Raw genomic sequence first — 15,031 nt, 5'->3', positions numbered from 1 at the left:
GCCTTCTGGGTGCTAAGTTAATGCAGCGAAAGGGTTCCACACGTAGTGGCCCGAGTAGTGAACTCCTCGGATCCCTCTGTTCCCCCTCAGGGGTTGTGTGTGTGCCACCCTGCCATCTCTTTCTGTTTCAGGGACTTTCGGCCTCGTACCAGGGGAATCTGTGTGCCCTTCATTCCTGTTCCCCCCTCACCTAGTGTCCCCCTATTTCCCCACACGGGGGACAGACCACGACCCAATTGTGCTAGTCAGCTGAGCAAACAGCTGGTGCTGTTCCTCTCCTCGGGGTGAATTTTTCCCCTGGCAAGGAGCTGGTGGTATCAGAAAGATTTATGCCCTGCCCCTTCACAGAGGAGTGGGCTGTGTCTTTCTTATTGTCCCTGGCCCTGGTGGGGGAGTGACGGAGAGAAAGTTTTGACACATTTTAGGCGCCACAGGAAGACCAACTGTCTCTCGCTCTTTCAGAAGACGCTCAGGAGCAGAGATTACCGCCAGAAACTGGACGCTGCTGTGAGGATGGCGAAGGAAGCCGAGCGGATCAGCATTCAGGTATGAACGCCGCCGGGCTGCTGAGGTCAGACCAATCAGCATCCACCCAGCATCTTTGCGGGTTTCCCTGTGGGCCCCCGCGGGCGTTGAGGGGGGGGTAACGCTTGCTTGCTCTTTGGATCTGGGATCAGATAGGCTTCATCTTCACGGCGTGGTCAACTCGTATTAGGTCGATCGAGTGCTCCTGTTAACTTAGGGTGACAGAGGAGCGGAAGAAAATATCGGGACACAGAGGGGGGAGAAGGGGGCAGAGCGAAAAAAAAACCCACCGGAGTGCTGCCGGCAGAGCAAAGAAAAAAATAAAAATAAAAAAAGCAGAGTGCTGCAAAATATCGGGACAAATTGCGTCGGGATGCGGGACAAACGCCTCAATATTGGGACAGTCCTGATTTTATCGGGACGTCTGGTCACCCTATGTTAACTCGACCCCATCCACACACATCACTCGTCTTCTGTGATGCTAGTAACTTGAGCTTGCTGGGATACAGGCTAAAGCCTGAGTGAGGGGGAGCTTGGAATAAGGACGCCTGGGTTCTCTCCCTGGCTCTGGGAGGGGAGTGGGGACTGGTGGTTAGAGCAGGGGGGGCTGGGAGCCGGGACTCCTGGGTTCTCTCCCCGGCTCTGGGAGGGGAGTGGGGGCTGGTGGGTAGAGCAGGGGGGGCTGGGAGCCAGGACTCCTGGGTTCTCTCCCCGGCTCTGGGAGGGGAGTGGGGGCTGGTGGTTAGAGCAGGGGGGGCTGGGAGTCAGGACTCCTGGGTTCTCCTCCCGTTACTCCTCCTTGGGCAAGCATCTGATGATTTCGTTTCCCTCGGAGGGGTATGGTGAAGGTTAATCATACAACGGTTGTACGATGCTTTGAGATGAGGAGGTGTGGGCTTGTCTACACAAGGAATTATTCCTGAGTCACTGAGCCTGATGAGCGCCCTGTGTAGATGCTTTTGGTTCTGGAAGAAGAGGGCCTTGTTCAGAATGTGGTAGTGGTTCTTTATGGCTATGGGGCCGTTTCCCGGTCCCTTGTCCACACAGCGTCCTCTAAACACCTAGACGCCTTCTCGGAGCAGTGGGTCTTGTCCGGAGTTCTCTGCCTGCAGTCCCTCATGTTGAGCCTACGACCTTTTTTCTCCATTTGTGCATTTGAAGTTACGTCCTTTGTTAAATCCTGGTTGTTTGGCCTCTCAAGGGGGCAGTCACTCAGTGGACTCCAGCCATGGCTCCCAGGATTTCAGCAGAGGTTTCTTTTTTCTTCCCCTCCCTCAGGAGAGAGTGACGAGATTTGGGTTCATCAGTCGATCCGGTGAGGGAGGATTGCTAGAAGCTCACGAGGACTTGGAAGGTATCGTGCTGTAGCCTGGAGCTTTCCCCCTCGCTCTCCCCCAGGTCACATTGCAAATTGTTGAAGACTTTCACCCAGGTCCCGCTATGCTGACCCCACTAACTTGTGCAGGACTAAAGGATCTTCCAGTCTGGATCGGAAGAGATGAAGCGGTGGGGAATCCACTGCTGCCCTGGGAAGTTAATCACCCACACGGGGAAAAAAATCGGTGCCTTGTTTGTGATTTGAACGTGTCTGTCTTTAGCTTCCAGTCTGGGCCGGGTTTATAAAAGGGACCGTCCCGGGAGGTGGGCTGGGGGCCGCTGGCTCAGGGAATGGTCCTGAGGATGCTGGGAGATGTACATTGCCATTCTCTCTCTCTCTCTCTCAAAAAAAAAAAAAAAAAAAGACACAGAAGAATCTGATTACGGGGGAAGCGTTTGATTCGTAGTTTTAGGGACAGATCACTAATCGTTGGTCATTGGAGACTCCACAGTCCTTTCCCTGAGTCCTGGCTATATTCCATGCTGAGAAAAGACATTCGGCCCCTTTAAAAATTCCCTTCTGTAGGTTATGTGAGCCAAGCTATTGGCTTCCTTGACACTGCTCAGGAGTAAATCAATCAGGGTTTGGATAGTTAATTAATCCTATAATGTAGGCAAGTATTATTATTATTCCATTTCAAAGATGAGGAACTTCACACTGACGTTCACTGACTTGGCCAAAGCCTATGATGTCCATCACTGTGCTATCTGAATGTGAGTAGAACTAGGGTGTTTTTAGCTCCTGCCTCCCAGAATAAGATACTTGAATGTGAAGAAAAAAATGTGCTGAAAGTGCACAAAACTAAGAAGCATTTAAAAAGAAAGTCTCCGTAGCTTTTAATTACATTTTTGCCTGTTAACAACCCTGTAGGTTTTAAAAGTGGTTTCCAGTTTAACAATCTCCTACACTGTGTATCTGCAACGTTTCAGTCAGTTGGGACAACACCTCTAGCCTGAATAGTTCCAGGTTTATCTCTAGCCAGCTTCACTTTCTCCTTCCCATGCACAAGGGTCAGAAAGTGTTTTGGATTTTACGCTGCAAGGGATTGCTTTACATTAAAAAAAATAATTTTAAAAGTAATTGAATTTGATTTATTTTAAACCTTTCTAATAGTTGGCTCTGTAAAACTTTTTTTCTTAAACACAAAACTTAATGGCAGAAGCATGTAGTCGTGGCTAAACGGCAGGAAGTAAGAGCTGAGGTCTCCCAGCTCTGCCACTGAATTGCTGGGTGACCTTGGGCAAGTCACTTAACCTCTGTGCCATGTTTTCTCCGTCTGTACAATGGAGTGTTCTGGGGCTTAATTCAGGAATATTTTAAATATCCTCCTTGTGTGAGGATCCTGCAGCCGCCTTCTCCTCCTCCTGAGGTGCAGCTCAGAGTGAACCTGCACAGAGAGTGCTCTGCCAGTTTTGTTTCTGTAGAAGAGGAAACAGGTTTTTAGTGTTTCAAAACTGATCGAGGAAGCTCAATTTCCTGTTTCTGTGAATTTCTCTGCAACCTGTGCCCCCTTACAGGGCTGGGGCCTGGAAGCCTTAGGGGAAAGAAAAAAGGGTTCTCTGCTGAAGCTACAGGATGAAGATTAATGGCACAATGTGTATGTGGAAACATTGTCAGTGAAGTTAGTTTGAAGTTCCCTAGCAAAGCACTTGGATGGACTTCTGTATACTGGTACATGATGTAATGTTTGCCATGTTTCTCATTGGGGTTTGAATACTCAAGCAAACAACTGCTGCAGGAATAGAGCTTGTCGGGAAGAGAGTGCCTTTGCACTAGACTGAAAAAGGATAAATGAATCCAATAAAACCTTCAATATAATAACTTGATCTAGTTGCTATTATGAAGTTGTTGTCATGAAATTTCCTAATCATAGGAATCCTCTTTCTATGCGTATCCATCCTGATGGACAGGACCTACAGCAGGTACTCACTAGGCTGAGGACAGTGGGAAACGTACTTATGCTAAGTAGGGAAGCAGTTTGGCCAAGTTGATGTTAAGGAGAATGGGGGTTAGGAGTGGAAAGTTCCTGAAGGTTGACAGAGAACAATAGGGTCTAAAAGAAATCTCTGGGGGAAGACCCACAGGACAGTTGGGGCAGAGGAAGGCAGCGCCGCTGGCCTGCCGGCCTGCCGCTGGCCTACAAAGAAGTATCCGACAGATGTTCAAGGAGCAGATTTATACCACACAGATTTATACATGCGGAGAATTGATGCATTCTGACTTGCATGTTTAGGGTTTTTTTTGAAAGTCGTAAAATGTCAACATTGAAGACAGTTTCGCATTGTATTATTTTGCAAATGTCAGTTGCATACATGCTGCATTTATCTGTGCATTTGATCATCACCAGCATGAATACACAGTTAAGGAATTGAAAACAATCACCCCACTAGATATGAAATTGTTCTTTGTGAAAGGAGTTATGCTGAAGGGTTGCCATGTTGTCAGAAGGTCAGACGAATATAGGGGAAGAAGAGCTTGTCTTTTACCCGAAAAGGTCCCCAAGGTGGGAAAGCCCCTCAAGGGAAATTAGGATTAAGAGGGTTTAGTTGATGGCCCTGACTGGTTATCTAGCACAGTTTTGGTCTAACATGGAGATGAAGCTGCCCATAAAAGGAAAAGTACAGGCAAGCTTGACACAGACCAAAAGAGAGGATAAGAAAGAGAAATGATGTGGGAAATATGCCATGAATTTTGTTGTGGTGCCATGTAGACGGGTCGGACTCACCCCTGCGGCGCCTCCTGCTGGTGACTCCGGGAATTAGCTCTATTCCAGCGCTGGAGCGCCCTCTGCAGGCCGGTGATCCACCTGTCCTCAGGCCCCGCGTGTCCTTCCCTGGACCCGGTGCCCTCTTACATGGGGTGCTGCCCCCTAGCAGTAACCCCTTTCTCTCTGGGTTTCCCCCCCCGGGGAACCCCCACTTTCTATCCCCACCTCGCCTCAGTATATGGCTACTGCCAGTCATTGTCTAGCCCCACGCCCTGGGGCAGACTGCAGTATCAGCCACTCATCACAGGCAAGGAGGGTTTGGACCTGCTGCCTTGGCCTACCCCTGGGCTGCCCCCTGCAACCCCCAGTACCTGTTAGCCCAATGCTAGGCCGCAGCCTGGGGCTTTCCAGGCTGGAGCTCCCCAGCTCCTCTGCCTTTCCCCAGCCCTGCTCCACTCAGGTACCCTGTCTCTAGCTCCCTGCAGCCAGGCCCTTCGCTCTCTGAAGGCAGAGAGAGTGTCTGAGCTTCTGGCTTCCCTGGCCTTTTATAGGGGCCAGCTGTGGCTCAGTTTGGGGCGTGGCCTCACCTGCAGTCACTTCCTCAATCAGCCCAGCCTTGAGAGCAGCTGCTCTCAAGCCCTGCCAGGCTGCTTTCAAACCCCTCAGGGCAGGAGCAGAGGTTCACCCTGCTACAGGCCATAATTGTTAGATGAACAGTAGGAGTAGGGGAAATATAGAAGATAATTATTTAGACCTAGTTGGAAGATCTGTTATTTTCTAAAAGGTATTTATGGACTGGACAGCCCAACAGGTTTTGACATTTTATAAAGCCTCTAGCTTTGTGAAACAGTTTTCATGATGGTGGCAGGACAATAAACATAACAGTGTCTAGTAGAATGGAGAAAACATCCTCCCCAAAACAAACAAAAATGGGTGCCTTGAATAAATACACAGGGAAGAAAAAAGACACTCAAAATTATGAAAAGAAACCACCACAGAAAAATATGTATCTCGCTTTCTGTGGTTTTTGACAGGTGGGATATGAATTTGCTCCACATTTAAGAATAGAAAACAGATCCAAAAATCAGTCGGTGTGCTTCTTCCAGGTCCAGTTCTTAGGTAGCCAAAATCTCACGAGCGAGTCTAAAAATGGGATTTTTTTTAATGATCAGAGTCGCCGCCGGCACTGGAGTTGCTGACTTTCTTGGTTTCCTATAGATGCCAACAGACTTGGCAACAGCCTGTTTGCATGATCTACATCTGCTTTTTCTATCCTACGCTTTGCCCAGGTTAATCATTACTGATGGGGAGTTTACATAAAGCCCCTGAAGATAGTATGTAAAAGTGCAGCGTTAAAATGGCCTGCTTGAAGAGAGGTTACATCAAATTGCTTCCCCGCAGCCTCAACTCACTCGCTCTGCCGCCAGCGCAAACCTCTGGGCTTCTGGGCTGCGAGCTTCTGGGGCAGTGTAGCTGCAGAGCCCGGCCTGACCCAGTCTCTGTGCTGCGTGGTGGTGGTGGCGGCAGCAGCAGCAGCATGGCCCAGTTCCAGCTGGGTGGCGTGGCTGCAGTGCCACCAGCCACCGTTCCAGACGCTGGTTCTTTTCCACCTTTCTCTGCTAGATTAAAGAGCCTTTTGCTACCCCGTCTTTTCTCCCTGCATCGCGATCAAGTCACCTCTCCATCTTCTTTTCAGAAGCTAAACGGAGCACGCTTCTTGACGTCTCTCACTCGCCGGCATTTTTTTCAGCCCTCCGATCCTTTCAGTAGCTCTTCTCTGCTCCCTCGCCAGTTTTTGAACATCCTTCTAATGATGATCTTGTCTGACCTCCTGTGTGACACAGGCCGCAGAACCTCAAGTCCTCCTTTGTTTGTTTATTTAGACGGTAAACTGTTTCAGGCAGGGACCGTCGGTGCTATTGTAAAGCAGCTTGTTTAAAAATAATGGTCATTCCGGGTCATTGGTGTCTGTCTAGCAGTGGGTCCGGATTGCATTCAGCACTCCCGTCTCAGCGGGGCTAAGGAGGCAGATTTAATGGCTAGAGTCCCCGCTAAGTCTTATGTGGTGTCCTGTAGCATGATTTTCACTCAGAGGAAACATTAGCAGCCTCAGTTTTAAAGGAGGTCTGATTACAGGATTGTGGTGGTCCCATCTGGCCATAGAATTTATGAATCACTCCTACTTTTCAATGGGGAAACCAAGGCACAGAGAGATTTATGTGATTTGCCTAAGGTTCCACACAAAGTTTGTGGCATGGCAAGGAACTGCATGAGGGCGAGATTGGTAGCAGGAGCTACCCGTGCGGCCCTGTGGCCAAAAGTAGCAGCAGGGTGGTTTTATTCCCTCTGTATTAAATTGCCTGGGCCGAGGGGCAATTGCCTTCCCCCCCAGCCCCAGCTTGCTGCAGCCAGTGGCGCTCCCTTTTGGAATAATGATACATCTGCTAGGATTTGACGCTAGAACCAGGAACACTGCTTCAAATCTGCAGTAGTAAGTTTGTCGTAAGGTGTTAAAACATGTGCTCTGGAGAGTGAGTTCTTGTTCTTGTCTTCTAGAGCTATTCAACGTGGCCCGTGAGTCCAGGGAGGAGAAGCAGCCCTGCGATGGAAATAAGAATATGGTACGTCAAACCGGAGATGGGAAAAGATGGTTTAAAAGAAGGGGGTTTGTTCTCTTGTTTCCATTGATTCCGTCTCTCCCCCCGCCCACCCTAACAAAAATGCCATATAGTAAATGCATCACCAATGCTTTCAGCTACAACCGTGCCCACAAAGATTATTGGACTGTTAGCCCCTAGGGGATGCTCAGTTTGTTTAGTTTATCTAAGCGAATAAGAGAAGATCTCGCAGACCAAAGCAGGAGAAGTTCCAAGGGCTGGCTGCTGCAGCGTCTTTAAATTAAGGAGCTTCAAAAAAGACTGGATTTCTTCCTAAAAGATACTGGGATTTGTGAAACCCAGGTTCGGTTCACTCGCTCTGTGACTTTGCATAAGTCACTTAGATCCTTGTCTACATGAACAATGAGTTTGCAGCATGCTGGGGTCTGAATGTGGCATGAGGACCCTGCTAATTTGTATTAACAGTTCATTAATGCGCTTCGAGCTAATCAGTGAGGACTACATCAAGCCGCATCAAGGAACTGTACGATCCATTCATTTCTTTTTAAGATTTGTATTTCAGTCAGCGCTGCCCTAACAGAGAGAAAATGAGCTTACAGTGTAACAATGATTTAAAAATGTCAAGTGTTGGCACATCTACCACGTCCCTCAGTCAGTATTTCCAGGGGTTAATTACTCTTCCTGTTAAAAACGTACCCCTTAGTTCCGGCCTGCATTTGTCATGCATTAGATCTTGCTCTGCTTTCATCTGATGGAGTAAAGAACCCTTTTCAGAAATCTTCTTCCTAGGCAGCTATTCATAGACTGGGTTCATATCATCTCAGATAAACTAGATAGACCACGAGTTGATCATAGATTATCACGCCAGAAGGGACCATTATGCTCATCTAGTCTGACCCCCGGCATAACAGAGGCCGTGGGACTGAATTAATCCTCATCGCTCTTTTCTGAACCTATTTCCAATTGGTCAACACCTGCTTAAAGTATGGGCATCGGAACTGGACCCAGCATGGCAGTATAATATATGTATTCTCTTTCATGTCTGACTAACCAATACTTGGGTTCTAGGTTGCGACTTCAGATTTCAAGGAGAAAACCTTTCTGAAAGGTTAGTGATACAACCCAGCTACTCCTGCAGTGGCTTTCAACGCCAAGCAAGGTAAAGTAACAAATTAAGAAAGGTTGGGGTGTGATACTTAAACTAGAATTGCTCACTCTCCTACCATCCTGGCTTTCACGGGGCAGGAGGAATTGGGAAGTTGACTTTCAGTTGCCTTAAACTCATGTATTCTTGTCCAAATCAGCCAGGATGAAATCCATATCCGCTTCGCAGCAGGCTCTCTACAAACACAGAACAAAAAGACGGTCCCTGCCCCAAAGGGGTTACAGTCTTGTTTGTCTAAGACAAGAGAGAGAGCCAGACAGAAGGGTGAATACAAGCAGACAGTGGGTTGGCATGGCCGACAGATGTCTTAGCATACAGTAAAAGAGAGTTTTGAGGCGGAATCTGTAGGTGGATAAATCTGGTTGCATCCGACTGGAAACGGAGTGCTTTAGTCTCAGTTCAATTCCCTCCCATCACGGTTGGCACCAGCTGGCCTCCTGGCTAGCAACTTCAGCCCTGAGGCCAAGGATTGAATGGCCCCAGAGATCAGAATCCCCTCCCAGTCACCGCCGGGAGCAGGGTAAACACATTGGAGTAGGAGTGCAAATCAGAAAAGCTGGGAGTGGACAACAGGGGATGGATCACTCGATGATTGTTCTGTTCATTCCCTTTGAAGCGCCTGGCATTGGCCACGGTCGGAAGACAGGATACTGGGCTAGATGGACCATTGGTCTGACCGAGTCCGGCCATTCTCATGTAGTAATGGAGCCTTTAATGGATGTATGTTCGCGTTCTGTCCCCATGCCGTAGGGATCTTGTGGGAAAAGTGTGGAGAATCCTGATCTATGAGGCTACGTTGATTCATCACTTGATTTCCCAGTGGGAGAGGAGGGGAGGGTTTGTGGGTCTCCGGTATGATTCATTCTTCCTTTTCCCTGTTGGATTCTGAGGATTGCGTTTGGTCTCTCTTCCTTGCAGGCCTTAAGAAGAAGTTCACCATTCCGGGAAGCAACAGCTCAGGATCCAGCCAGCCCAAACCGCCAGCAAGAGGCAACAGAGTTAACCTGACACCGTCCCGTTGCGACGGCTTGAAGCCGGAGCTGGTGAAGACGTTGCAGGTGAAAGACAATACCACCAGGAGCCACCCAAGGTCAAGTACCAGTGATGAGATCTTTGAGGAATTCCAGGAAGTGGGGGAGCTGGAGAAGGCCAAGGAAGCACATGGGAGCCAGGAAGCGGAGAAAAACGAATCGTCGGAAGAGTGTTCCCTGGTCTTGTTTGAAGAGTAGCCATTGAAATAACAAACCTGCCATGGGGCACCAGAGCTGCCTCCCTGAAGGTAGTGGGGATTAGAGAAAAATTAGAAAGCGCTCCAGAAAAGTGGCCGGTAGGAAAGTCAATCTAGTTTAAACTTGGTTTATGTTTGATGAAGATCTGAGACCGTTGGGACAGCAAACGTGGATTTTAACATCCAGCTCTCCCCCTTCTCAAATATTCATCTGTAAAGATAGAGGAAAAAATCCACAATAAGTGACTTGACCTGTTTTCTTAAAACTTAGGGTGCTGGATCTTGTTTTATTCTGCCAACCTCATGTAGTGCGTCGTTTCCTTAGGTTCCATAGGCAAGGAGTGATTTTTAAAAAACACACAAAAACAAAACCAGTTTTTGATCACTCAAGGAATTGGTTGATGGGGGTTGGTTGACGGGGTCAGATCCTCAGCTGGCGTACAGCGTCGTCAGTGGAATTACATCAGCTACCGATAGACTAAATTATTGCCTTTATTTGTAAAAGTGGTTCATTAAGGCTGAGATTTCCAGAGTCGCCTGATGAATATGGATGGTAACATGGACAGGAACTGGGTCTCCAGATCTGAAAGCATTTGGCATCATCAGAGTCCTCGATCCCGATTCCCGTGTTCCTGTTCTATAATCGGTTATGTTCTAACTCCAGTGAAACCTGGACTTCCTAGTTGCTGCTGTTGTGTTTAACTAGTTACTGGATTTGTGGTTTTATGTTTATCTGTTACAAAGACTGGCTTGTATTCATCCACTAGAGTGAAATTTGCCCTGTAGAGAGAACCAGCCCTCTGAAGGCATAAGTGGACATAAATAGACCTTCTCCACAGAGATAAATTTCACGCAGAGAGTTTAGCCCGGGTTAAGGGTTGAATGAAGGTGGCAGAACTAGGACTTAAGGAGTTTATGGCTGTGACCACCATCAGGTTAAACCCTCATTTACAAGTAACGGTTTACATGTTAATAAAAGCCTGCAGTCAGGCTAGATAAGCTAAAGTGTGATAAAAATCCATTTCTTGGTTCAGTACGGTGTCTTTAACTCCATTGGTTTTAATGTTGCGTCACAACGTTGGCTTTCCACACCCACCCACCCCAATCAGAGTAGCCTGACTAAGTAATGACTTCGACCTGACGGGATCCTCTACAGATATTTGAAAGGCGCAAGGGGCGTTGCAGACTGTCGGGAATCTAGACACGTTCCCAGGATGTAGGTGCTCTCCCGTGGATGGGTCAGGGCGACCAAGTGCCTAAACTGCCGGGGGTTGCTTGTTCCGATACTTTATTGTAGGAGTTGGTGGGGAATTGTTCCCATTTTCGGTCACTGTTCTCTCTCCTTTGCATCCTTTCTTTCCCCCGTCCCGCTTTTCTCTGCTTCTCTCCTTCCCCCGCGCTCTCTCTTCTGCTCTTCCCTCTGCATTTTTCCCCCCCACACGATGCGCTGCCCAGCACATCGCCGACGCCATCCGCAGGCGGAGCCGCAGCCTGCACCTGGCACCCGCGCAGCTCCAGCGCTGCCTGCAGGGGGACGGGGTCAGGACTCCTGGGTTCTCTCCCCGGCGCTGGGAGGGGAGCAGGGGCTGGTGGGTTAGAGCAGGGGGGGCTGGGAGCCAGGACTCCTGGGTTCTCTCCCCGGCGCTGGGAGGGGAGCAGGGGCTGGTGGGTTAGAGCAGGGGGGGCTGGGAGCCAGGACTCCTGGGTTCTCTCCCCAGCGCTGGGAGGGGAGCAGGGGCTGGTGGGTTAGAGCAGGAGGGGCTGGGAGCCAGGACTCCTGGGTTCTCTCCCCGGCGCTGGGAGGGGAGTGGGGGCTGGTGGCTCAGAGCAGGGGGGGGCCAGGACCCCGGACTCCTGGGTCCCCTGGCATGATGGCGCCTTCTCTCCCCTTCCCCAGATCTCCATCCGGACGGGGATTTACCACGGTGGGGAGCCCCTCTGCGACAACGTCAACACCCAGCGCGTTCCCTGCTCCAACCCCAGGTAGCGAGCGGGGCGGGGGCTCAGCAGGGGGCGCTGCGGGGCCGCCGGGGTCGGGGACTCCCCCCCCCCCAGCCGCCGCCGGCGACCCCAACCCGTGTCCCTCGCCCCCAGGTGGAACGAACGGCTCTGCTACGACATCCACCTCGCGGACGTGCCCCGCGCCGCCCGCCTCTGCCTCGCCGTCTGCTCGTCAAGGGGGCCAAAGAGGTGGGGGGATTGGCCGGCTCAGGGGGGCGGGGAATGGGGGGCAGGCTGGCTGTGCCCCACCCCCGGCAGGAGCAGTGCCCCCTGGCTGGGGGAACCTCCATCTCTTTGATTACAAAGATACCTTGGTGGCTGGGAAGATGGCGCTTAACCTGTGGCCGGTGCCCCACGGCCTGGAGGACTCACTGAACCCCATTGGTGTGGGGGGCTCGAACCCCAACAGGGTGAGTGTTTTCCTGCCCCCCCCCCAGCGCGGCCGGTGCCCCTCACTCCTGATCCGCAGCCCCTGCCAGCCCGGCCCTGGGTCCCCTCTCTGTCCCGTCCCGTACCACAGTGGGGTATCTGGCTATTAACCCCTCCTCGCCTGTCGGCAGCCGTAAGCCTCTCTCGTGGCAGTACGTGCTATTGCAGCCCACTTCTCTCCGCCTGCCCAGAGGTGGCGGCTGGCTGTTACGGTAGGGCCTACTCAAAACACACCAGGCTAAAACGGTCAACCTAAGCGCTTAAAAACATGGGCTGTGAAACTGTGAATTAGCCTTAGTGGTGCAGTCTCCTGGATGTAATTACAGTAGGGCCTACGTAAATGCACAGGGCCGGCATGTTTTGGCTATTAAGGTAGGGCCTACATAAATACACAGGGCCGGCATGTTTTGGCTATTAAGGTAGGGCCTACGTAAATACACAGGGATGGCATGTTTTGGCTATTAAGGTAGGGCCTACGTAAATACACAGGGCCGGCATGATCTGCCCAGTAGGGCAGGGCCCTAGGATAACCACCAGACCACATCATAGGGAGATAAAGCTATGTAATAAGTACTACAATAATAGATCCATATGGCCCTCTTGCGTATTATTGTAGGGCCTACATAAATTGGAAGGCTCTGAGCACATCGTTTTTGGGGTGCTTTGCTGGGGGCTAGGAGTCCCCTCTGGATGGGGTTGGGGGTGCTAAGGTTCTGACCCCCTTTTCACCCCCCTCCTCCCCCCACCACCGCCAGGAGACCCCCCTGCCAGGAGCTCGAATTCACCTGGTTCAGCCACTCCCCTCCCAGAGCCGGGGGGAGAACCCAGGAGTCCTGGCTCCCAGCCCCCCTGCTCTGACCCCTTAGCCCCCACTCCCCTCCCAGAGCCGGGGGGAGAACCCAGGAGTCCTGGCTCCCAGCCCCCCTGCTCTGACCCCTTAGCCCCCACTCCCCTCCCAGAGCTGGGGCGAGAACCCAGGAGTCCTGGCTCCCAGCCCCCAGTCCCCTCCCAGCGCCGGGGAGGGGACCCCGGCGTCCTGACCCCGCGCCGCGCCCCGGCAGGTGCCAGGCGATGTGCTACGCAGGCTACCGGCCATCCGGCACCAGGCCACCCTGCTGCTCAGCCTGTCCTCGCTGCTGCGGAGCACGGGGCTGCCGGAGCTGCAGCCCTTCGGCCACGCCGCCTACGGGCGCAAGGCGCCGGCGCTCGCCGAGGCCGAGCCGGAGGCGCTCGAGTCCTTCGGCCAGCGGATGAACGAGGCGCCCCACGGCGGCTGGAGCACCAAGAGGGACTGGATCTTCCACACCCTCCGGCACGTGCCCCTCGGCGAGGCCGGGCACGACTGAGGGGCCACACCCCCCCGCCTGCTTGGGGGGAGCCCTCCAGGAGCACGGGCCCCGCCCTCCTCGCTCGGGCGCTGATGCTCCTCCCCCTGGGGAAGGGTCCTCTAAACCCCGCCCCCTTGGGAAGGACCCCCCCCATAGCCCCGCCCCTCCTGGGACAGGGTGGGTGTAGGATTCAGGCCTGCTCTGGGCAGAGGGCGTGGCCAAGCACTTAATCCCCTCCCCCTTGGGCGGGGTCTGAGGGGAGCCGGGCCTCATGCCCCGCCCCTTCTGGGTGCATCCAGGTGAGGATGGGGGCGGGGCCCTTCCAGCTCCACCCTTTTCATAGGAGGAAGTGGGGGGGGTTTGTCAATCCATTATGCCCCTCCCCTTGGGGGGCGGGCAGAAGCCAGACAGCCTTAAGCCCCGCCCCCTGTGGGCGGGGACTCCACTTAGGCTCCTCCTCAGGGACCCCCGCCCAGAGATACCTGCTGTTCGGGGTGGGGGGGGGGTCCTGCTGCTTTTGACCTCTGACCCCAGTAAAGGGGGTTTAGCCCCCGTCGTCCCCTCACCGAAATCTTCCAATGCACCTGAGCCCCCAGCCCCCACCATGATACTTGAATCCTGCCCCCCCCCCAGTCTGCCAGGGCCATGGGGGGGGCAGATACTTGAAATTTTTTTGCCTGGAGAATTTTATGTTGTTGGTGCAAAAATACAATTTTGAAAGAAGCCCGAAGTGGCCCCAAACTGCAGGGAGGGTGGAGGGGGGGGGCTCAAAGGGAGGGGGGTCATCATGGGGGGGGTGGCACCCCAGTGAGCTCTGCCCCCTTCCCCGCCCCCCCATACCCAGGAACTTGGGCGTTGGGGGGGTGTTTCAGGGGCTGGGGGCCCCTGGAAATAGACACAGGCAGCTGCAGCATCCATTTTTATTGAGCTTTCAGGCTCGGGGGTGGGGGGGCAGGACGACCTGCCCAGCTGGCCCTGCCCGAGGGGACCCCCCCCCCATTAGGGCAGGAGGAAATAAGGCACAGAGATAGACTGGGTAGAGAAGGAACCCAGGAGTCCTGGCTCCCAGCCCCCCTGCTCTGACCCACCAGCCCCCACTCCCCTCCCAGAGCCAGGGAGAGAACCCAGGAGTCCTGGCTCCCAGCCCCCCTGCTCTGACCCACCAGCCCCCACTCCCCTCCCAGAGCCGGGGAGAGAACCCAGGAGTCCTGGTGCCCGAGGTTGCAGCTGGTGATGGATTTTTTGTGGGGGTGCCGGGGGCGGGACTGTTTTGGGGAGCCGGCCTGTGATTGGTTCCCGGGCATGCTGCATGTCCATTGGTCACGGGGGGGGGGTATAGAAGCTGGTGCTTCCGACAAAGGGTTAAATCTATCGCCTAGCAATAAACGAAACCATTTATAGTGGGCGCTGCCACTGATAAATTAACGGGGGGGGCAGCGGGGCTGGGGGGGCAGGGAAACGGGTGCCCCTTGGGTGCAGATCTGGGGGTGTAGGAGAAATACAGGGTCCCTCGGGGGGGGCGGAGATTTGGGGGAGGGCTGCACGGGGGGATATTTGGGGTTCGTGGGGTGAGGCCCTCAGGGAGGCGGCTCGGCTGGGAGGCCGGACAGGGTGAAAGGGGGATCGAGCGGGCGGGACCCGGGGCGGCAGGG

General features: G+C 52.9%; 1 protein-coding gene across 5 annotated transcripts in view; it reads left to right on the top strand.

Annotated features, from left to right (window-relative positions):
- ZCWPW1 (zinc finger CW-type and PWWP domain containing 1) overlaps positions 1 to 10,626 on the top strand; it is a 29,762-nt gene extending 19,136 nt beyond the window's left edge. For 4 of the 5 annotated variants that reach the window (XM_039499888.1, XM_039499885.1, XM_039499887.1 and 1 more), the window contains 5 exons: positions 463 to 546; positions 1,804 to 1,879; positions 7,167 to 7,231; positions 8,297 to 8,336; positions 9,312 to 10,626. In XM_039499888.1, coding sequence (XP_039355822.1) covers positions 463 to 546; positions 1,804 to 1,879; positions 7,167 to 7,231; positions 8,297 to 8,336; positions 9,312 to 9,622 — 576 coding nt within the window. In that variant the 3' untranslated portion in view covers positions 9,623 to 10,626. Of the gene's footprint in view, positions 1 to 462; positions 547 to 1,803; positions 1,880 to 7,166; positions 7,232 to 8,296; positions 8,388 to 9,311 lie in introns of all 5 variants that reach the window. The other variant, XM_039499889.1, reaches the window with a different exon arrangement.
- Positions 10,627 to 15,031: the final 4,405 nt, after the last annotated feature.

This window comes from Mauremys reevesii, linkage group 14 (assembly GCF_016161935.1).
Source record: "Mauremys reevesii isolate NIE-2019 linkage group 14, ASM1616193v1, whole genome shotgun sequence".
Lineage (NCBI taxonomy): Eukaryota > Metazoa > Chordata > Testudines > Geoemydidae > Mauremys > Mauremys reevesii.
Note: the sequence above shows the minus strand (reverse complement) of the source record. Positions and strands in the feature narration are given on the sequence as shown.